Source organism: Triticum urartu, chromosome 3 (genome assembly GCF_003073215.2).
Source record: "Triticum urartu cultivar G1812 chromosome 3, Tu2.1, whole genome shotgun sequence".
In the NCBI taxonomy this organism is placed as follows: domain Eukaryota; kingdom Viridiplantae; phylum Streptophyta; class Magnoliopsida; order Poales; family Poaceae; genus Triticum; species Triticum urartu.
Window position 1 is genome coordinate 673,046,273 of NC_053024.1, and position 23,782 is coordinate 673,070,054.

At 44.6% G+C, this 23,782-nt stretch overlaps 2 protein-coding genes across 2 annotated transcripts; both read left to right on the forward strand.

Annotated features, from left to right (window-relative positions):
* LOC125547140 lies at positions 1-2,614 on the forward strand. Its single transcript, XM_048711135.1, has 3 exons — positions 1-378; positions 466-585; positions 1,424-2,614. The coding sequence occupies exons 1-3, from the start codon at positions 1-3 to the stop codon at positions 1,427-1,429; spliced, it is 504 nt and encodes a 167-aa protein (XP_048567092.1). The 3' UTR covers positions 1,430-2,614.
* Positions 2,615-5,510: 2,896 nt separating this feature from the next.
* LOC125547141 (proteasome subunit beta type-8-like) lies at positions 5,511-23,510 on the forward strand. Its single transcript, XM_048711136.1, has 4 exons — positions 5,511-5,526; positions 5,635-5,731; positions 5,821-5,923; positions 23,443-23,510. Exons 1-4 carry the CDS (start codon positions 5,511-5,513, stop codon positions 23,488-23,490), a joined length of 264 nt encoding a protein of 87 aa, XP_048567093.1. The 3' UTR covers positions 23,491-23,510.
* The last annotated feature ends 272 nt before the right edge of the window (positions 23,511-23,782 follow it).

Consider the following 23,782-nt stretch of genomic DNA (forward strand, 5'->3'; position numbering starts at 1 on the left):
ATGGTTGAGACGGTATCCAAAGTCGGGGCGCACAGCCCGGCCCAATCTCTCCATAAGCAGGGCCTCTCGTGCGAGACAAGGCCTGCCGCAAGAAAGGAAGGAAGGGGGAGACCGACGCGAGGAGGAAAAGAGAAGAAATCTATCGCCTCCGCCGCCGCTACACATCCACGCCGTCGAGAACCACTTCGGCACCGCCGCGGTCGTCAGCGAAGACTTCGGCGGCCTCTTCTCCGCCGACACCGCCGACCAGCTCGACCTCGAATTCCCAACCTCTCTGCCCTAAAGAACCACTTCGGCGCCGCCGCGGCCGGCAGCGACGACTTCGGCGGCCTCTTCTCCGCCGACCAGCTCGCCCTCGAGTTCCCCACCTGCAACCACGTGCGTGAGCCTTCCCCTCCCTCAATCCCCTTTTCTCTCCGCCGGCCTCTGATCCGTTTGCGCTCCTTTTTCGTTTCCCGGTGGCAGTTCCATGGGTTCCAGAAGGCGACCAAGGAGATGGTGAAGAACAAGAAGGGGACGACCACGCTTCTCCTTCATCTCCGACAAGGCGTCATCGTCTCCGCCGACTCCCGGGCCAGCATGGATGTGAGTCCCCTGTCACTTGGCCTCGCATTCCAGTGCTAGGGTTTGGTGCCGCGGGGATTCGATTTGCTGGCGTTGATGCGTGATTTAGGGTCGGGATGTTTATATCTCCTAGCGAAATCTGGCTCCTTTGTCCGTTGATTATCTCTGGGAGGGCAATTTGGTGGTCAGGGGTGTGTTTCTTTACTCTTGCGTACCAGGGCATGTACATTTTCATATATAGTAATTCAGGGCAGTGATTCATACTTCTATGAAATCTCAAAGCAACTTGATTTGGGTGTGAAGAACTTGTGCTTAGGTTCTAGTGTACAACAGAGAAAAACATACCACAACCTCACAATAGCTGAGCCACCAATTGCAGTGCCATTATCTCACACCAGTTGTGGTGACCGTGCTTGGATGTGGCGGTTCATTTGGATTACGTGGTGAATACAAAGACACTGATTGAGTTTGGATGCTAATTATCTGTAGGAACTGAGAAGGGAGGTAATCTGTAGTGGGATTGGTAATGATAGAGAGTTGTGAATTGATGTGATACTGATATCACACACACAAAAAAGATAGTTTTGCTAATACTTACTATTGAATTCAAGTCTGCTTATCTGAAGGTCCAACATTTATGCATATTGATTTGTGTCTGTGTGGTTCGGAGAATCCAATAGAAAGCTGCCGTTATTGTATAATGTCTATTTTTCCACAAGTGCTGATCCTTCTGTAAAATTGCCCTTGCATGTTTGTTAGTCGTTGTAGAAGGCTCTTGCTTGATGCAAAGGATCATCACTTAAACATTCATCAGAATGTATTTCTGTCCTTACATGATTCTGTGTTTTCTGTTCTGCAGCTTTAATCCCTACATGCAGAACCATGGCTTGTGGGGCTGCTGATTGCCAATTTTGGCATAGAAACTTGAGTTAAGGTAAAATATCACCTGCTTGTGTACTTGCATCTCATATTTTGCATAGTACTAGTTGAGTGCCGTGTGTTGCAACGGGATATTATATTTATCTTCTTCAGCGTCTACTATGTTATCCGTCTGTCTATCCACGTCCCATAGGAATACAAGCTTCATTCTCCCTCCTTTTTTTACTCTTGCATGTCCATGAATTTTATCACAGCTCCATCTTTTATGTGTTTCCACTTTGCTCACCATTGCTCATGGGTGTTGTCACTTGATACGGAACAAGAAATTTATGTATATAGAAAACAAGTTCTCAGGATTGTAACTATACAAAACACCATTTTCCTTCTCCATTATCCGCCTCTGCCATCACTCACTTTGTTGCAAAATTTTAACTGTAACCATAAACTTCTTGTAGTGAAAGTTTATTGAATATCGTAATTACCAAGTTGCAACTACCACAAAATGATTTTTACTACTAATATAAGACCTTTTGTCAATTATATTTCAACCTACACTATTTAAGTATTATTTCTCTGTGCTCTTACTAAGTCTACAAAAACAAAATACACAAATAGCAAATCTAAGTATGCTCTAGATATTCATCATGTGAGACAATAGGTGAAAAAGACCAGCAAAGTAAAGTATCATTCCGGAAAGAAAAGATATCAACATCGGATTTGAATCTTTCAAATTTTATCACAAAGAAAGACAGCTAAAAACTCACTTCCAATGGATGTGGCACAAACAAAAGGGACCAAGCAGGACTGAGTGCAAGTCTTGTCTTCTTCATCTGCATAGATTGATAATGTACGGTCTATGTACAGTTGATTACACTTGAACTATTTTGTATGGGAAAAAACATTATTCAGATCTTTTTATTTTATAATTAGCGTGTGAATTTTCTTGGGGTGGGCTGTTAGTATAGGTATATATTCTGTAAGGATTGGGTTGCAAATGATGCAAATTCACATGAAGTTTAATATAATGCAAGTAAAAGTTGTATAGACTCACAAAATAATGGAACTTTTTGTTCTTCAGGCAAGCTGGAATGTTCTTGCATCAGCAGTGAATGTGCTGCTACCCATAATATTGATTTTAATTTTAAAAAAAAATTAGACATCAAAATAAACTCATGAAATAATAGCACGGCCAATACCACAATTGAGAAGTACGCTAGATGGTCTTTCCTAAAATAATTTTGTGATATTAAGTGAGCTAAACCATGAGTTTCACATATCTCTCTCTTGGTTAGAAATAGTTTTGTACTCCCTCCGTCCCATAATATAAAAGATCATTTTGCAAGGTGTTTTAGCTTGCAAAATGATCTTATATTATGAGACTGAGGGAATAATTTACAGGACATGATAAATCTAAAATAACATTTATCTTACAAATGTGAACATCTTTTATATTGTAATAGTCAAACTTACATCTTTTTTACTGCATGTTTGGTAGTTGGACATCTGTTTACGAAAGGGAAGGTAGCACTTTTTATTTTATAATTAGCGTGTGAATTTTCTTGGGGTGGGCAGTTAGTATAGGTATATATTCTGTAAGGATTGGGTTGCAAATGATGCAAATTCACATGAAGTTTAATATAATGCAAGTAAAAGTTGTATAGACTCACAAAATAATGGAACTTTTTGTTCTTCAGGCAAGCTGGAATGTTCTTGCATCATCAGTGAATGTGCTGCTACCCATAATATTGATTTTAATTTTAAAAGAAATAATTAGACATCAAAATAAACTCACGAAATAATAGCACGAACAATACCACAATTGAGAAGTACGCTAGATGGTCTCTCCTAAAATAATTTTGTGATATTAAGTGAGCTAAATCATGAGTTTCACATATCTCTCTCTTGGTTAGAAATAGTTTTGTACTCCCTCCGGCCCATAATATAAAAGATCATTTTGCAAGGTGTTTTAGCTTGCAAAATGATCTTATATTATGGGACTGAGGGAATAATTTACAGGACATGATAAATCTAAAATAACATTTATTTTACAAATGTGAACATCTTTTATATTGTAATAGTCAAACTTACATCTTTTTTACTGCATGTTTGGTAGTTGGACATCTGTTTACGAAAGGGAAGGTAGCATACTTGTGGCTGCACAAACAATTATATTGTTTACATCAAGCTAAAAGAATGACTTTTTTTTTACTTGCTAGACTAAAAGATCGATGGAAAAAATATTTCTCGAGTTGAACTCTTATCAGTTTTACCTTGACAAAGAGGCAGATCATTAATTTTGCAACCAACATTTCATTTGCATGGTACTCGGCAATCTGCACCGATGTGAATCCTATATCCCATCAATTGAGTTTTCCACGACAATCTATCTGTGACTATAAGTCCCGTGTTGCTATCTGAACTGTGTGCTACCACAAGTGAAATCCACCTCGAATTACCTATTTTTGGATCGCATTGATGCGCAATGGTTGTAGACATAATCCAGTCTTCTACTGATGAAATACCGAAACAATGTTAGTAACTCTGTTAATGTTAAATACGCATAAGCAAAATATCTATCAAAACTTCAATGACGACATGCCTGCAACATTCTTGAATTTGCATTACTAAGTACTCCCTCCATCCCAAAATAATTGTCATTAACTTTGTACTAAATCAGCGGCACTTACTTTGGGACGGAGGGAGTATATACAGAACTGAAGTTTAACCAAGAACATTACATCATTGCATTTCTTTACAGAATTAGCCCACCGCTGTGATTACAATGCTAATTGTCGTAAATTTTAGATTCAACTATGTTATACTCCCCCCGTCCCAAAAAGCTTGTCTTAGATTTGTTTAAATACAAATGTATCTAGACATGTTTTAGTGTTAGATTAGATTCATCCGTATCTACATAAATCTAAGACATACTTTTTGGGATGGACGTAATAGAACTGAAGGTGCCTACACCAAATTTCTCCAAGGTTTCTGAAGACAGCAAAAATAAGAAAATATTTGCCCTAAGATTTCTCCAAGAAATGCATACCAGGAGCAAATTTAATATATTGATGTAGATGACTTTAATCTTCATGTAAGGTGGATCAACTGCCATACAGGAGGGTACAGGTACATGCTCATAAACTTGGTTGATGTTGCCGTGGCTCTAGCCTTATTTCTTGCCGCTGGTTTCTATGAACAAGAAACCAACAAAACTAAAGCTTAGTTTAATAAAGTTTTAGCTGCAGCTAGAAAAGAGCCGCCAAGCTCTTGTACATTTAGTCGACGGACTTTAAAGAAAAATCATGGATAAATGAAGAAGTTAGATCTGGCCATATAGTGCAAGAAACAATTAGTGAGCGAGAGAAAAGCTTAGTGATGAGAAAGAATACGTTGGTATTGAAGACAAACACCATGGAAGCCTTAACAGATCTACTCTTCCACCCTTTCGGCGGCCGCCCAAGCACAGACCATGAGAACTCCAAGAATCTTGACCCCATGGCCCATGTACAACTGGAGTAGCTGCTGCACTCGGAGTCCTGCTGCGGTGCCACTGTTCGATGCGCTAGGAAGCAGGTATAAATGAAGGTCGTACATGACATAGAAGATGGCGAGCTACATCTTGCATGTACAAACGAGGGCGACCTAGGCTTGTGTTCGACAATGCAGTTCTTGGTTGGTGTGTCCGATAGCGACCAGGGCAGTGATGCGAGGCGGCGATGACTGAACGAGATAGTAACCCTAGCTGGTCGCGCTCGCTCTTCACGAGAGGAAGAATAAATCAGATTGGGTCGAGCAAGTCGATGAGGCTGGGAAGAGAGTGGGCAGGTCCACTTGTCGGCGAGAATTTGGTTGAGAGAGGAGGAAGCGACACATGAACATGCGAATAGACGTACCATGACCTACCATCACAACCGTACTCCCCTTTGATAGTAAAAGATAGTAAGCATAACAGTAGTTTCTTCCTTCAGAGGTTCATGAGCTCCATGAGCTCATGAACAAGCGAAGAATCTCTATTGCTGGTTCTTTGAAGACGTTGGCTAATATCCTTTATTTTTATATATGGTGGGATGGTACTTCCAATTGGTACAATGATTGTTGGATTTGATGGAACCGTGAGTGGCCCTTTGACATATTTTAGTGTCGTTAAGATTGTACTTAGGTATATGCTTAACAATTCTGCCCTTTTTCTAGGGTCCAGACTTGATACTATGTTGATAAGCGAGGGTGCAAGGCTCAAGGGAAGCCAGTTCTCTAACTCTCTGTATGCTTATGGTATCTTGGACGAGGGGTATGTTCTTTTATACCTCTATATGTTGCTTTCTCACTGTTCATATTATCTTGAAGTTGCATCCCTTATGTTTGTGTTTTACATTTCAGTTACAAATTCAACGTGTTAGTTGAGGAAGCTACTGACTTAGCATGGCGGGCTTTTATCACACAACATTCCATGATGGAGCAAGTGGTGGTTGTATTCGTATTGGTATGCATTCTATTTCGTAGTATCTATCCTAATATTTGTTTTGTTCACTCGATAAGCATGATACATCATGCATGCATATTTGTTAAACACCTTATCATTATATCTTTTGAAATCTCAAACACAATTGTTTATTGAGTTACATTTACTTCCGTAAGTTTTTGACAAAGTTCAGAGATTATTGTATTTTCCATCATGTAATGCACAAATAGAGATTACCGTCTAGACGATGGTGATAAATTAAACCACACCCTTCTGTTTACAAATGTACAGGGTTGTAGAGTATAGACATGGGTCTAGACATCTAGTGAGACCTACCTAGGATTTCTAAAACAATATAATATAATGGTTACATGTAAATTACATGCCTAGATTTATTCCGTTTTTATATGACTTACATGTTAGTAGATTATAAAAATATGGTGTGATGTATAAAAAAATATGGTCAATGCATGTCTAGTGTTTGGGTCAAATTATTATCTGAAAGTCGGGTTAAAGTTTATTGAGAAAAGAAGATTATCGTTTGGGTTTGATAGAGTATATGACTATATCCCACTTGGTTGTCGTGGCCCACTTTGGAGAAGAATACACCAACCATTTTGGTAGTGAGCCTAACTCATCTCAACATGGCCCACTTTGGAGAAGAATACACCAACCATTTTGGTAGTGAGCCTAACTCATCTCAACTATTTTGGCCTCATTCCCCTAATACGCTAGACTATTTCACTTATTCACTTCACGATTCGAGAGAGGGAATGCCAGTGGCCATGGCACCATTGTACCCCCGGCCATTCATGCCACTTGAGAGGATGAAGGCTCTTGCGGCATTGTCCGAGAGGCATTAGCGCTAGCTAGTTTGCCACCATCTGAGCCGTGGCAGCAACGCCATAGGGCATATAGTGGAGGGTAGAGCTGGATGGTGGCGTGCCGACGTTGCAGGAGGAGGTGCACTCGTACGGGCACTGCAGTCTGGTTCTTCTTCCAAGCAATCAGAGAACCACTAGAAATGCACAGTAAGCAGAAAATGAACAACGGTCCAAGGGATCACTAGCCCACATAGCATCTCAATATGCCTGGGAGCTGTAATGAACAGGAACGGGGAAAGACTATACAATGAGGGATCGTGCCATGAATAATCAAAAAACACGAAGAAGATAACTATAGTGAACCGAGGTGGGGGCAGAGACGAACTGACTCAAAATATGGACATGATAGAAGATATCCGGGCGAGTGATAGTTAGAAGACTCCCAACAAGATGACGATAGTGTCGAAGCTGACAAAGGGTCACCATCAATAGCACGGAGGTGAACATTGAGCTACATGAGAGTCAACGGTGTGCTCATCAGTAAGAGCAACATGAGCAAGATCCTGGATTACTTTTCTTGACCAAGAAGAGACCTTACTCCTAAGAAAGTAGCAAAGTGGGCCAAAATCAGACATAAGAATGTGCTCATTAAGACGTGCCTTCACAAAGGCAATATACTCTGCGTCTTTGCTAGTGGTGAACATGTCATCAATTTATAGAAGAAGAGTCCGGCCAAGAGCAGAAAGGTGGACAAACAACGCAGGATCATGAGCACTCGTTGGTTGCAGCCACCGTAGAGGCAAAACACTCAAACCAGTCTCGTGGGCTTGGTTCAGGCCATGGAGAGCGACGTGGGCTTGGTTCAGGCCATGGAGAGCGACGAAGACGACAAAGCATGTCGTAAGGAACAAACTAGTGGTGGTGGCTGCATGTAAACCTCCTCGCGTAGCTCATCATTAAGAAATACATTCTTGACATCAAGTTGAGATACAGATAAGTGGCGAATGTGCGAATAGTGGTCATATGGTTCACATGAGCAAAAAGTCTTTTTGTAATCAAGACCATGGTCCTCCTAAAAGCCACAAGACGAGTTTTGTAATGCTCAACGGAACCATCGAGCCATCAGAGCGAGTCTTACTTAACCTTGTAGACCCCTTACAAGTGACAGGACGAACAAGAAGAGGAAGAGAAACAAGATCCCACGTGTCGCTGCGCTCAAGAGCAACAATCTCCTTTGCCATCGCAAATTGCCATTTCGTATAAGCAGCAACATTACGACAAGAAATCGGCTCAAGAACAACAGTGTGAGTGCTTGAAAAATCAGGGCGGTCAATTGGCAGAAACCGATGAGAAAGCAAGCCGTAAGTAGGGTGAGACGGGGAAGATGGCACATCAGTTGACACATGCACAACACGCGGTCAACGAGTATAAAAGTGAGGAAAAGATGGATGACCATGAGGAGGAATCATCGGGGTAAACTCAGGTGCTGGAGACGGTGATGGTGTAGAATCCTGTGATAAGCGAGGTCAGGAAATCATAGGAGGTAATGATGTTGGATCTGTTATAATCAGAGAAGTGAATGGATAAGGGATCAATAGGAATGATAGGAGGGTTGAGAAAATTGTAGAAAGAGATATCCTTCACTGAAAAGGTCGAGGAAGATGAATGCGTGTAGAAGGGACGAGACTAGTCGAAAGTCGTATACTGAGAAATAGGCATTCGTCGATTGGCGTGATCTCAACAACGATATCCCTTATGCTCATTGCAATATCCTAAGAAGACCCTTAAAAAACCGAGCAGTTAGTTTGGTGCGTTCATGAGGGGAAAGAAGAACATAGCATACACAACCAAACAATTGAAGCGCTAAATAATTGGAAAACACTCAAAGTGGCGCTCCAAAGAAGCGCCACCCTATAGGGAATATGGATTATTGAAGGTTGATGACATAGATGGAAGTGGGGACAGACTTGACTGAGAAGTGCGGCGGAAGACAGAGCAGTGACCATCAACTAACGCGCCGTCTCAAGAAGGCGACGATGCTTGCGCTCAACCACGCCATTCTGCTCAACCACTCCATTCTGAGCATGAGCACTAGGATAAGAGAATTGAGCAAGAGTACCCTGCTCAGCAAGGACTCAAAGCAACAACTTGGAGATGTATTCTCCACCAGAGTCATCACAGAATATAAGACATCACTACGAGAAGAAATAAAGTATATCCAGGTGTGTTGAGAGAAGTCATCTATAAAGATCGTATACTAGCGATGACCTCCTTTCGAGGCAAAGGGAGATGGACCCCAGACATAAAAGAGAACAATGTCGAAAGGATGCTGAGACACTGTCTCGCTATGAGCATAAGGTAACTGTACCTCTTTACCAAGCTGACAACCCTGGTGGTTTAGAGACACCGTTGGAGATGGATCGAAGAAGACCACGTCAAACTAAGGATGAGAGATGAGAGCCACACAAGTGACTCCTAGCGATGATGCAACCGCTGAAAATAGATGTTAGACAAGGCAACAGAGGTGGAGAGACTGGCAGCAGTGGCAGCAGAGTTACTTGGTGCAGCATCCCACGTGCCTGTGCACTCTTCGTTACCTGCCAATCCGGCTTGGTGTGCTTCTCCTATTTGCGGGTTGTGTGGCACGCACTTGATTAAGCACCCCACGTTCTCCTACTGTGCGTCCTTGGCCCTGGCTTTAGGTAGCGCCTGTTCTCGGCCTGCCGTGCATAATCCAGGTACGCGTCGACTGTCCAAGCTCTTGCTCACCATTGGTGTTGCTTGAGCGTGCGGTTATGGTGTCGCCCAGCAAGGGAGCATGGGATGTGGGATTGAGACAGTTCACATAGCAACCCACAGCAAGGTAAAGGATGCCCATCCAGACTGGCAGGGAGCAGAGGTGGACATAAAGGTGGACGTTGAGTCTCAACAATGCGCTCGTCAGTAAGAGCAGCACGAGCAAGAAGATCCTGGATATACTTCTTTTAGAAAACAAAGAAGCCATCAGAGGTAGAAGAAACCTCATTCTCAAGGAAGTAGCGAAGAGGACCAAGATCATACATGAGAAAGTCACTATGACGAGCCTTCACGAAGGCAATGTAAGAGTTGTCCCTAGTGATGATCGACATATGGAGCAAGTGTCAGACACAAGTTGGTTGGTGGACAGAATATGCAGGATCATGAGCAATCAATAAAAACCAGCCGCATTCATTGCTGAGATGAAGCGCTCAAACCAGGCACGCGAGGGGTTTGCTTAAGACCATATAGGGAGCGACGAAGACGAGAAACCATGCCATCCGGAAGAGAATACCCAGGTGGTGGCTACATGTAGGCATTGTTGACATCAAGTTGAGAGATAGCCTAGTGGCGAACGGAAGCCACAACGGAAAGTGTGCGAAGAGTGGTCATCTGAGCCATACAGGAGCAAGTTTCTAATTGTAGTCATGACTTTGTTCTCACCACTAGAAGAGCTTCGTAAAGCTCAAGAGAAACATCAGTCTTACCCTTGTAGGTCCACTTACAAGTGATGTGACGAGCAAAAGGGAAATGAGATTTCACTAGCCGACGTGGGGAAGAGCATTCAATGCCATTATATGCTGCCATTCTGGATGAACAAAAAATGTCACGATAAGAAGTCTTCTTAGGAAGAGTAGCGCAATAAGCATAGCAGTTAATAGGAAGAAGTTAACGAGCTCAGAAGCCAGCCATTAGTAGGCTGTAGGTTGATCTGGAGGCGATGTGTTGCCAACAGAAGAACACGCGGACAATTATTGTAGTGAAGTCAAGGAAGATGAGCAAAAGAAGGAAGATGAAAAGATGAAGTGCCAAGAGTGACTCGACTAACAATTGGTAGGTAGTTCCATTTGACAGTAAAAACATGAGTAGGGAAATCTAGATGTGGAATACCCAAGTGGCGGCTGGACGTAAACCTCCTCACACAACTCACCATTAAGAAAGACATTCTTAACATCAAGCCGAGACACAGACCCGTGACGAATAGAGGCCACAATAAGAAGTGCGTGAACAATGGTCATATGGCCCATAGGAGCAAAAAGTCTCATCGTAATCAAGGCCATGCTATCGCTGAAAGCCACGAGTCACAAGATGAGCTTTGTAATGCTCAAGAGAACCATTAGAGCGAGTCTTAACCTTGTAGACCCACCAAGTAATGGGAAGAACATGAGGAAGAGAAACAATATCCCACGTGTTGATGTGCTCAACGATAGCAATATCCTCTATCTATCATGGCAAGGTGCCATTTGGTATGAACAACATCAAGATAAGAAGTCTGCTCAAGACAACAGCGCCAGTGTTTGAAAGACTAAGGCGATCAGCATGCGAAAGAGGACGAGGACGCATGCCATAAGTTGGCTGAGACAGGGAAGATAGCGCACAGTAGACGCATCCACAACACACGAATGATGTGTATAAAACTGAGGCAAGAGGCAAATATGAAAAAATACGAGCAAGAATCATCGAGATAAACTTAGGTGAAGAAGACAAGGAAGCCACCGGTGATAAATATGTTGAATCGTGTGATAAGCAGGTGAGGAAATCATAGGAGATGATGGTGTTGAATCTTGAATAATCGGAGAAGCAAGAGCAGTACAAGGAATGGATTAGGGCTCAACAAAAGTGATAGGAGTGTCGGGAAAAGTGTCGAAATAGATGTCCTCCACTGAAAAGGTCGGAGAAGATGGACGTGGGTAGAAGGGCCGAGACTCATAAAAGGTGATATCCCGAGAAATAGTCATCCGGCGGCCAACATGATCCTAGCAATGATATCCCTTATGCCCATTGTTGTATCCTAATACACACTCAACGGACCGAGCAATAAGTTTGGTGCGTTCATGAGGGGCATGAAGGACACAACAAACACAACCAAACAATTGAAGCGCTGAACAATCAGGAAAAGATCAAATAGACGCTCGAAAGGAGACCACCCTACAGAGCAGTGGATTGGATTGTCGAAGGTTGATGAGTTAGATGGAAGTGGAGATAGACTCGGCCTAAAAGTGTGGCAGAAGAGAGGTAGTGTCCATCAATAGATGAGCCTTAAGAAAGTGATGATGCTTGCGCTCAGCCACGCCATTCTGAGCATGAGCACCAGGATAAGAGAACTGAGTAAGAGCACCCTGCTCAGTAAGGACTCCATGCAACAACTTGGAGATATACACTCCATCGGAGTCAACACAGAACACATGAATTGGCGTAGAGAACTGAGTGGAACCAAGGCGACAAAACACTTCTATAGATAAGACCTCACTATCACTACTAGAAGAAATAAAAGATATCCAGCTGTCTAGAGAAGTCATCTATAAAGATAGTATACTAGCAATAACCTTTTGAGGCAAAGGCAGATGGACCCGAGACATCAAAGAGAACAAGGTCGAAATCACCTCCTTTTGAGGCAAAGGTAGATGGACCCCATACATCAATGAGAACAAGGTCTAAAGGACGCTGAGACATTGTTTTGCTATGAGTATGAGGTAACTCTACCTGCTCACCAAGCCGACAACCCTCGTGGTTTAGAGACATCGTCGGAGATGGACCCAAGAAGACCACATTGAACTAATGATGAGAGATGAGACCCACACAAGTGTCCTAAGGCAATGAGGCCACTTCTGAAAATAACTGGTAGACAAGGCAACAGAGGCGAAGAGACTGGCTGCGAAGGCAGCAGAGGGACTTGATAGCATCCCATTTGCCTGTTCACTCTTTGTTCCCGCTGGTCTAGCTTGGTGTACTTCTCCTGTTTGCAGGTTGTGTGGCACACACTTGATTAAGCACCCCACGTTTTCCTATTGTGCGCCCTCGGCCCCGACTTTAGGTAGCGCTGTGTCCTCGGCTTACCGTGTATAATCCAGGTATGCACCGACTGTCCGTGCTCGTGCTCGCCATTAGTGTTGCTCGAGTGTCCGGTCTTGGTGTCGCCCAACAAGGGAACACGAGATTTGGGATTGAGACAGTTCACATAGCAACCAGCAGCAAGGCGAAGGATGCCCATGTAGACTGGTAGGGAGCGAAGGTGGACACAAAGGTGGATGTTGACACCATAGGAGTCTCGGCAATGCGCTCGTCAATAAGAGCAGCACGCACAAGAAGATCCTGGATATACTTCTCTTAGGAAATAAAGAAGCCAATAGAGGTAGACGAAACCTCAGTCTCAAGGAAGTAGCGACGAGGACCAAGATCAGACATAAGAAGCTCAATATGACGAGCCTTTACAAAGGCAATGTACAGTTGTTGCCATTGATGATCGACATATAGAACAAATGTTCGACCATGAGTTGAATGGTGGACAAAATGTGAAGGGTCATGAGCATCCAAAAAACCAGCCATAGTCACCACCGAGACGAAGCGCTCAAACCAGACATGAGGGGTTTGCTTAAGACCATATAGAGAGCGACGAAGACGATAGACCATGCCATCAAAAAGAGAATACCTAGGCGGTGGCTACATGTGGGCATTCTTGACATCAAGGTGAGAGACTAGTGGCAAACAGAAGCCACATCGAAAAGTGTGTGAAGAGTGGTCATCTGGGCCGTATAGGAGCAAATGTCTCATCCTAGTCATGACCATGTTCTCGAGTTGCTTTGTAATGCTCAAGAGAACCATTAGTCTTACCGTTGTAGACCCACTTACAAGTGATGAGACGAGCACGATGAGGAAGGGAAATGAGATTCCACGTGCCGATGCGGGCAAGAGCATCATTCCTCGATGCCATCACATATTGCCATACGGGATAAGTCATCTCGGAAAGAGCGGTGCAATAACCATAGCGGTCAATAGGTAGAAGCGGGCGAGCTCGGAAGCCATAAGTAGGCTGAGTTAGAGGTGGTGCGTTGCCAACAAAAGAAGATGTAGTAGTCAAGGGAGATGGCCCATGCGAAGAATGACAACATTTTTGAAATTTGTGAACATTGTTCTAGAATCCGCGAACATATTTTGAATTTGACGCGAACATTTTATAAGTTCACGTATTCTTGTATATGTGAATGGTTTTTTGTAGTGCATTTTTTGAATTCACGAACTTGTTTTAAATGCGTGAATTTTTTGAATATGTGAACAATTTTGGAATTCACAAGTTTTTTGGAATTCGTGAATATTTTTGAATTAGTGAACATTCTTTGCATCCACAATCTTTTTTGGAATTGGTGAACGTTTTATGTATTCGCAAACATATATTTTGAATTTGTGAACATTTATTGCATTTCTAACTCTTTTGTCAAATTCGCCTCATATGTTATTATATTCTAAGTGTTGAAATGTATATGTGGATTGCCTAGCCCTTTTCATTAGTTTGGACTTTTGGTTGAGTGAATTGTCTAGCCTTTTCCATTATTTTGGACTTTTGGTTTGCATTGGCTGGTTCATGAAGCTTAACACTAAGGATATGGTGTGATGTATAAAGAATTATGGTCAATGATATATTTAGTGTCTGGGTCAAATTATTTTTTGAAAGCAAGGGTTAAAGTTTGCCAAATAAAAGAAGATTATCATTCGGACTGGATAGGGTATGACTAAATCCCACGCGATCCTGTTTGCATCAAAAGCCTGGCCTACTTTGGAGAAGAATGCACCACTCATTTTGGTAGCTATGACTCATCTCAACAATTATGTTTAGGCCTCATTCCCTTAATACGCTAGCCATTATCTCATTTCCCATATTTCTCTTAGTCTCACTCCAAAACACTTCATGATCACCATGTGCCACATGTGGTAAGCAATTCAAAAAAAAAACACTTCACGATTCGAGAGAGCCATGGCGGCATTATCCCCTCCGTCCGTTCATGGCACTTGAGAGGATGAAGGCTCTTGCGACATCGTGCGAGAGGCATCGCCGCTAGCAAGTTTGCCACCATCCTGGACACGACGGCAATGCCGCAGAGCATATAGTAGAGGGTGTAGGATGGTGGAGCAACGACGCTTTGGGAGGAGTTGCACTCGAACAAGGGCAATGAAGTCTATTTCTTCTTCTTGGCAAGTGGCAGCCAGATTGACAAGACTCCCAACAAGATGACGCCAGACAAAGATTCATCCTCAGTAGCACAGAGGCGAACATTGAGCTCCATGGGAGTCTCAACAGTGCGCTCATCAGTAAGAGCGGCACAACCAAGAAGATCGTGGATTATATTTCTTGAAAGAGGGCAAAGATCAGACATAAGAAACTTCTTACTAAGACGTGCCTTCACAAAGGCAATATACTCAGGGTTGCCAGTGATGATCATGTCATCGACATACGGCAGAAGATTCCTACCAAGAGCAAAAAGGTGGACAAACAGCGTAGGATCATGAGCACTCACTCAGCGGCAGCCACCGCAGAGGCAGAACACTCAAATCGGGCATGAGGGGCTTGCTTAAAGCCATAGAGAGAGAGCGATGAAGACGACAAAGCAAGTCACCAGGAGCAGAATAACCAGGTCGTGGGTGCATGTAAACCTCCTTACGGAGCTCACCATTAAGGAAGGCATTCATAACATCAAGTCGGGACACAAACTAGTGGCGAACAGAGATCATATGGTTTGCAGGAGCAAAAAGTCTCATCGTAATCAGCACCATGCTTTTGCTGAAAGCCACGAGCCACAGTACGAGCTTTGTAACCCTCAAGAGAACCATCATAGCGAGTCTTAATCTTGTAGACCCACCAGGTGACGGGACGAACACAAGGAGGAACATAAATAATATCCAACGTGTCGATGCGCTCAAGAGCAGCAATCTCCTCTACCATCGCAAGGTTCCATTTGGTATGAGCAACATGACAATGAGAAGCTGACTCAAGAAAAGTAGCGCCCACGACCAAGGCAGTCAACACGCGGAAGCGTAGGAATATGCAAGCCATAAGTAGGCTGAGATGGGGAAGATGGCACAACTCATAGATGGCGTGTATCGAAGTGAGGAAAAGATGGAAGAATATGAGTAGGAATCGTTGGAATAAACTCAGGTGATGGAACTAGGAAGTCACCGGCGATGAATGTGTAGAATCCTATGATAAACGAGGTGAGGAAATCATCGGGGATGATGCCGTTGTATCTGCAATAATCGGAGAAGCGGGAGCAGTACGGCGAGTGGATAAGAGCTCAACTGGAGTGATAGGAGTGTTGGGAAAATTGTGGAAAGATATATCCTCCACTAAAAAAAGGTCGAAGTGGACGCGACTAGAAGGGATGAGACTCATCAAAAGCCATATCCTGAGAAATAGGCATCTGACGACCAACATGATCCCAACAATGATATCCCTTATGCTTATCGTTGTATCCTGAGAAGACACACTTAAGGGACTTCGCAGTCAGTTTGGTGTGTTCACGAGGGGCAAGAAGGACATAGTAACACAATCAAACAATTGAAGCGTTGAATAATCAGGAAACGATCGAAGAGACGCTCGAAAGCAGCGCCACCTGACAAAGTAGTGGATGGAGTTTGATGAGATAGATGGCAGTGGAGACAGACTCGACCCAAAAGTGCGGTGGATGAGCGGTAGTGACCATCAAAGCACGAGCCGTCTTCAAGAAGCTTATGATGCTTTGCGCTTAGCCACGCCATCTGAGCATGAGCACCAGGACAAGATAACTGAGCATGAGTACCTCTCAACAAGGACTCCATGCAAAACGCACATAGAGAAGTGAGTGTGAACTATGGCAGATATACTCTCGACTAGAGTCGTCATAGAACACACGAATAGGCGTAGAGAAGTGAGTGTGAACTATGGCAGCAAAACGCACATATATAGATAAGACCTCACTACGGGAATAAATAAAGTATATCCAGGTTTGTCGAGAGAAGTCATCTATAAAGATAATATTCAGGCAAAGGGAGATGGACCCCACACATCAGAGTGAACAAGGTCAAAAGGACGCTGAAACACTGTCTCAATATGAGTATAAGGAAACTAGATCTGTGTATCAAGGAGACAACTCGATGGTTTAAATACGTTGTTGGAGACGTATCCAAGAAGACCAGTCGAACTAATGATGAGAGATGAGAGCCACACAAGTGACCCAAGGTGATGATGTCACTACTGAAAATAACTCGTAGATAATACAACAAAGGCGGAGAGACTGGTGGCGGTGGAAGTGGAACTTGATCCAGCATCCCATGTGCCTGTGCACTCTCTGTTCACCGTTGATCCGGCTTGGTATTCTTCTCTTGTTTGCGAGTTTTGTGCCACACACTTAATTAAGCACCCCACATCTACTACTATGCGCCATTGGCCCTAACTTTTGGTTGCGTTGTGTCCTCTGCTCCGACTGTCCGAGCTCCTTCTCGCCATTGGTGCTACTCCACAGCAAAGCAAAGGATGCCCATCCAGATTGACAGGGAGCGGATGTGGACACAATGATGGACGTTGACTCCATTGGAGTCTCAAAAGTGCGCCATCAGTAAGAGCAACACGAGCAAGATCCTGGATATACTTCTCGTATAGGAAATAAAGAAGCCATTAGAGGTAGAAGAAACCTCAATCTTAAGTAGCGAAGAGGACTAAGATCATACATAAGAAACTCACTATGACGAGCCTTCACATAGGCAATGTACTTAGTCGTCACCAGTGATGATCGACATAAGTTTTTGGCCATGAGTTGAATGGTGGATAGAATCTGCAGGATCATGAGCTCTCATCGAAAAACTAGCCACATTCACCACTAAGGCGAAGCGCTCAAATTAGGCATGAGGGGTTTGCTTAGGTCCATATATATAGAGAGAGAGACGAAGATGACAAAACAATGCCCTTAGGAAGAGACCCAGGTGGTGGCTACATGTAGCCATTCTTGACATCAAGCTGAGAGACAGACCAGGAGGAAGAGAAACAATATCCCACGTGCCGATGCGCTCAATAGAGCAATATCCTCTACCATGATAGGGTGCCATTTGGTATGAACAACATCAAGATAAGAAGTCCCAAGAACAACAGCGCCAACGCTTGAAAGACTAAGGCGGTCAACAGGCAAAAGCGGACGAGGACGCATGCCATAAGTAGGATGAGACGGGGAAGATGGCAATCAGTAGACGCATCCACAACACGCCAATGACGTGTATAAAAGCGAGGCAAATATGGAAGAATACGAGCAAGAATCATCGAGATAAACTCTACTGATGAAGACAAGCAAGCTACCGGTGATGAAGGTGTAGAATCCTGTGACAAGCGATGTGAGGAAATCATAGGTGATGATGCTGCTGAATCTGGAATAATTATAGAAGCTGGAGTAGTATGAGGAATGGATTAGGGCTCAACGAGAGTGATAGGAGTGTCGGGAAAAGTGAGGAAACGAACATCGTCAACTGAAAAGGCTGGGGAAGATGGACGCGGTAGAAGGGATGAGACTCATCAAAAGCCATATCCCGAGAAATAGTCATTCGATGACCAACATGATCCTAACAACGATATCCCTTATGCTCATTGTTGTAAGTTTGGTGCGTTCACGAGGGGCAAGGACACAACAAACACAACCAAACAATTGAAGCGTCGAACAATCAGGAAACGATCAAATAGACGCTCAAAAGGAGACCCCCACTCTACAGAGCAGTGGATTGGATTGCCGAAGGTCGATGAGATAGATGAAGTGGAGACAGACTTGGCCCAAAAGTGTGTCGGGAGAGAGGCAGTGACCATCAACTGATGAGCCTTCTCAAGAAGGTGACGATGCTTGCGCTCAACCACGCCATTCTGAGCATGAGCACCAGGATAAGAGAACCGAGCAGCCCTACTCAGCAAGGATTCCACGCAACAGCTTGGAGATATATTCTCCACCAGAGTCATCACAGAATACAAGACTAGGCGTAGAGAACTTAGTGTGAACCATGGCATCAAAACACTTATATGGATAAGACATCACTACGAGAAGAAATAAAGTATATCCAGGTGTGTTGAGAGAAGTCGTCTATGAAGATAGTATAGTAGTGATGACCTCCTTTCGACGCAAAGGGAGATGGTCCCCAAACTTTAAGAGAACAATGTCTCCAAGAGAACCATAGGAGTTTCAATAGTGCGCTCATCAGTAAGAGCAACATGAGCAAGAAGATCCTCTTAGGAAACAAAGAAGCCATTAGAGGTAGAACAAATCTCAGTCTCAAGGAAGTAGTGAAGAAGACCAATATCAGACATAAGAAACTCACTATGATGAGCCTTCACAAATGCAATGTAGTTAGAGTTGTCGCCAATGATGATTGGCATATAGAACAAGTGTTCGACCACGAGTTGAATGGTGGACAGAACTTGAAGGATCATGAGCGCTGGCCGAAAAACCAGGCATAGTCACTACTGAGACAAAGCGCTCAAACCAGGCACGAGGGGTTTGCTTAAGGCCATATACAGTGACGAAGACGACAGACCATGCCATTACGAAGAGAATACCCGGGTGGTGGCTACATGTAGGCATTCTTGACATGAAGCTGAGAGAGAGAGGGAGGGAGCGAGAGACTAGTGGCAAGAAGAATGTAGCAAATGTAAGCAAACAAAGGAATCATTGAGTTGTTAGGAGAACGACAAAAAAAAGCTCTAGAGGAATGTCACCTTGTAGAGCAGAGGAAGGATGAATGTTGATGACATAGGTGGAAGTAGAAACTACCTCAACCCAAAAGTGAGGTAGAAGTGAGGAAGTAGAAACCACCTCAAGGCAACACCATTCTGAGCATGAGCACCAGGACAAGAGAACTGAGAAAGTGTGCCCTGCTCAACAAGGAATCTGCCCAGCAAATGAGAGATCCACTCAAGGATTTCGAAGCCGCTGAGTTCCACATGGAGCACACCTTGCTCCAGCAACCATGCATTGCCCATCGTTGGCTATGTCGGTCCTGCTCTCAAGGAAAGCGCGAATGCACTTCTCAATCTTCGCAAGTAACCATAGAGGTAGTTTTATGGCGATGGCTTGATAATCTAGGATGGAGAGCACTAATTTGAGAAGTCTCTCATGTTGAGTAGATTCTCAATCCAAGTGGGGAGGAAGTTGAGAACTTTGTCTGGAAGAGGCTGCAGGTGGACCGTTTGAATCTTCTTGCACGACAAGGGGAGGCTGAGGTAGGTGCACAGGAGCAATGAGAAAGCACATACGAAGCTTAACTTGATCACCTAAATCTGGACGATGTTGTAGCAGTTTGGTGCAAAGGAGCACTTGTCAAAGTTGGTTCATAAGTTTGACATGCCACCAAGATAGGTTGCCGCACGTCGAAGACAGGAGGACGACCATGTCGGCATCGTACAATGACATGAGGTGCTTCACGTGATGCCAGCACGATGGCTCCGACATGACAACGCTCTTTACATGGACCAACAAGGCGTCGAGCATCACCAGCACAAAAGAAGAAACAACAACGACAAAAGGTGGTCATGTTGCCACATGCCGCGATAGTGAAGAATATGCCTTTCGTGCACCTTGTTCAGGATGACTTTTGAGGATGTCCATGGTAGAATCATTCAGACCCGCTTGGTGAATCTGCCGCCAATGTTAGCGTGCCACGCGATCATAGGTGGAAGGGCCATGAGACTGGACCGAATGCCTTCGCAGTGTCAACCTTGAGCATGAGGGTTGCGATCTGGCGTGCAAGCCCTTGTCGGTGAGCATGAAGGAGCTCGTTGCTCCAATTGTAGTTCCGACCAACGAGGTTGATCTCGCGAACCTCAAGGTCATCAAGGAAACGGTGAAATTTGACCATCTATCTTTTTTTAGGTTAGCGTTAATCTTATCCCTTGCCTACTAGATAAAGTAGTCACCGGTAACGACCCAAGGACCATGGTGCAAGGAGCGGAACTCATAGCTCTTGGAGCAAAGCGAAGTGATCTGCATCAGCAAAAGGACCATATACGGTTGACAATCACCAAGGGGGTGCCTGAGACGAACACAGAGGGCAACGGTTCACGTCAGTACATTAAGGCCCCGCACATTTCAAGAAGACCACGCCGAACGAAGGACAAGAGACGAGAGTCACACAAGTGACCAAGGCGATTCGCAATGCTGAAAAGAGTTGGTAGACAAGGAAACAAAGGTGGAGAGACTTGTGATGGTGGCAATGGAGGGAAGGTGAAGCCAGTCAAGCTCCTAGAGGCCCTAAGAGTCAAGGCACCGGGGGCCAACACCTAGGAGAGCACTAGTGTGACGTTCTGGAACAAAGCATGAGTCAAAGTCGAGAATTACCCGACAACCAGAGTCAACAATTTGACCACCAGAAATGAGTTGCATGGTAAATCGAGGGACATGAAAAGACGAAATGCTAAGAAGTCCTTGGTCATTAACCTAGAGGGATTACCTGTTAGGAAATATGCAACTTGTATTTCTAGGTGGCCATATGCCGTTACACACAAATGTGCAAGTGTGTTACAATATGCAAAAAAAAACATGATAGAACGGGCAAAATACAAAGGGTATACGGCTAAATATATAACTCTTAAACCCCCCCCCCCCCCCAAACTCATAATGGATCAAAACCAAGTTTGGAGAGATAGAAGTCGTGTTGTGCTCTAGTCTGGGCCTATCTAAAGAAATCCGCCAACTATAACTCGGAAGGCACATATTGAGGAGCAATAACCTGAATCTTGCACAACATACACAAAGGAAGCATCAATATGCTTGGTGAGCTCATTCTTCATAGAGTCGCTCACAATACTAAGAGCACATGTAATGTCAGACAAGAGCAGAGTGTAGTGACAGAAACACCAAACTTCTGAAGTAAGCACCTTAACCAAGTCACCTCTGCCGTCAAAAGAGCCATAGCTCGCGACTCAGCCTCTACACTCGAACGTGAAATAACAGTATGTTTCTTTGTCTTAGAGGCAATGAGAGAACCACCAAAAAAACACAGTAAACAGAAAGTGAACAACAATCCCAGGGATCATTAGCCCACGTAGCATTTGAATAGGCTTGAAGTTGTAATGAACTGGAGCAGTGAAAGAATAGATAGTGAGAGATCATGCCACGAAGATCACGAAGGAGGTGACTATAATGAACCAATGTGGCCGCAGAGACAAACTGGCTGAAAATATGGACATGATTGGAGATACCTGGACGAGTGACATCTTGATAGACAAGACTCCCATCAAGATGACGATAACGTGTCAGATCAGACATGGTCACCATCAGTAGCACAAAGGTGAACATTGAGCACCATTAGAAAAATATATCCAAAAGAAGAGGCTGGCAACGATAGACCTGGCCATGGGCAGCCCGGTCGGCCCGACCCGGCCCGACCTTGTCCACGGGCGTGCTCGGGCCTAGATTTCAAGCCCGACGGCCGGGCCAGGCCCGGAAGATGGCCAAGATCAGACATACGAAAAAGAAACTGCTCACTAAGAAGTGCCTTCTCAAAGGCAATATACTCAGGGTCGTCCCAATTGATGATCATGTCATCAACATATAGAAAAGAAGAAGAGTTTGACCACGATTAGAAAAATATATCCAAAAGAAGAGGCTGGCAACGATAGACCTGGCCATGGGCAGCCCGGTCGGCCCGACCCGGCCCGACCTTGTCCACGGGCGTGCTCGGGACTAGATTTCAAGCCCGACGGCCGGGCCAGGCCCGGGCCCTTCATATTCGCGCATTAACGAAGAGGCCTGGCTTGAGGCCCGGTGGGCTTTTAGCGTCATGGGCCGGGCTCGGGCTCGATTTTTAGGCCTGACAGCCGGGCCAGGCTTGGGCCTAGGTTTTTTGCATCGGGCTTTGGTAGGCCCGGCCCGACAGATGGCCAGGTATAGATAACGATGAGAAAAATATATCCACCAGAAGTAGAAGAGACCTTTATCTGAAGAAAGTAGCGAAGGGGGCCAAGATTAGATATAAGAAACTGCTCACTAAGACGTGCCTTCACAAAGGCAATATACTCAGGGTCGTCGCCATTCATGATCATGCCATCAACATTCTAACCTATAATGAGGCTGGCCAACTCAGCCTCCCAGGGCTCCCCAGATTGAAGCTTCGTTGGCCGTTCGATTGAGTTGCTTTTGGCCAACTGGTTCGTCTCGGAGATTTGTTATGCTAGTTTTCACCACGCGGTTAATTTTCAATATCCCTGACCGATGGGTTCGTTCTTCCTCCCTAATGGTCGGGTGAGCCCTTCGTGGGTGGGAGCAACCCTATCCTCACACGCTGCATGTTGTGCCGCCCGTATTTGGCGTCTCCGCTTTTGCGTGCAACCCCATATGAACCCTACCAATCATGTATATGTCCCTCCTCCATCCCTCGTCTATCGATGTCCATCTCCATCTCCTATCCGGCCTCCTCTTGTACCTCCCGTTTTCCTCATCCTTGCCTCCCCATTGCTTGCCCTTTGCCTGGATCGGGCGCAGGTTGTCATCGTGGAAGACCAGGGCGACAGGGTCTTCACTGTGGGGGTGGAGGAGCAGGGGTGGTCATTAAGCTAGCGGCAGGGGATGAAGCAGTGAGGCCCGAGCTCTAGGCGTTGCACACATCGCGGGGTGGAGGAGAGGCTGGCGTGGGGCGCAAGGAGCAGCAGGTGGGGAATGGTAGGGCTATATCTCCCATTGTCCAGCACGGGCCACTGAAGAAGATGAAGGGAAGCCAGGGCTTCTCAAATGGCGGCTGCTCCTCTCTGGCTTGGACCAGAAGCCAGGCAGCTGCGTAAGTGCAGAGAAGCGAGCAGAGCAACTGGCGCAGCCGCCTCCCCCCCTCGCTTGCTTCCTCCTCTTGGAGCCCCTGTTCCAGTTCTCTCTCTCTCTCTCTCTCTCTCTGGATTTGCTTATGAATTGACTCGTGTTGTTGATTGCTTTGCAGGTTTGGGTTCAGATAGAAGAGCTCCATGCTTACAAACTTTTGGGATAACCGAGTTTGTCAATGCCAAAGTATATGATGGTTTCTCCACTTCCACACCATGATTTGCAATTTCCCCTTATGATGCATTGATACCATTCCATTGTGATTTTTCTGCAGAAAATAATCATCGGGTTTTCAAGTGTAGGCATCATGTGAAAGCCCAGTTAGTGTTCCTGGTTTATGAATTTAAGAATACATTCTCATCTCCCTTCTGTCTATATTCCATTATTTTAGATTTATAAGTGCTTTAGATGATTCTTGAGTGCCTTGTGCAACCTTTCCATTTCAGGCATAATTTCTA

Bases quoted from the DNA above. Each gene is read 5' to 3' on its own strand.
- LOC125547140 (XM_048711135.1), top strand. From the start codon at position 1: ATGGTTGAGACGGTATCCAAAGTCGGGGCGCACAGCCCGGCCCAATCT. The intron at 379-465 runs GTGCGTGAGCCT...TCCCGGTGGCAG, and splicing joins AGTTCCCCACCTGCAACCAC to TTCCATGGGTTCCAGAAGGC.
- LOC125547141 (XM_048711136.1), top strand. The intron at 5,732-5,820 runs GTATGTTCTTTT...TTTACATTTCAG, and splicing joins TATGGTATCTTGGACGAGGG to TTACAAATTCAACGTGTTAG. The intron at 5,924-23,442 runs GTATGCATTCTA...ATTGCTTTGCAG, and splicing joins TGGTGGTTGTATTCGTATTG to GTTTGGGTTCAGATAGAAGA.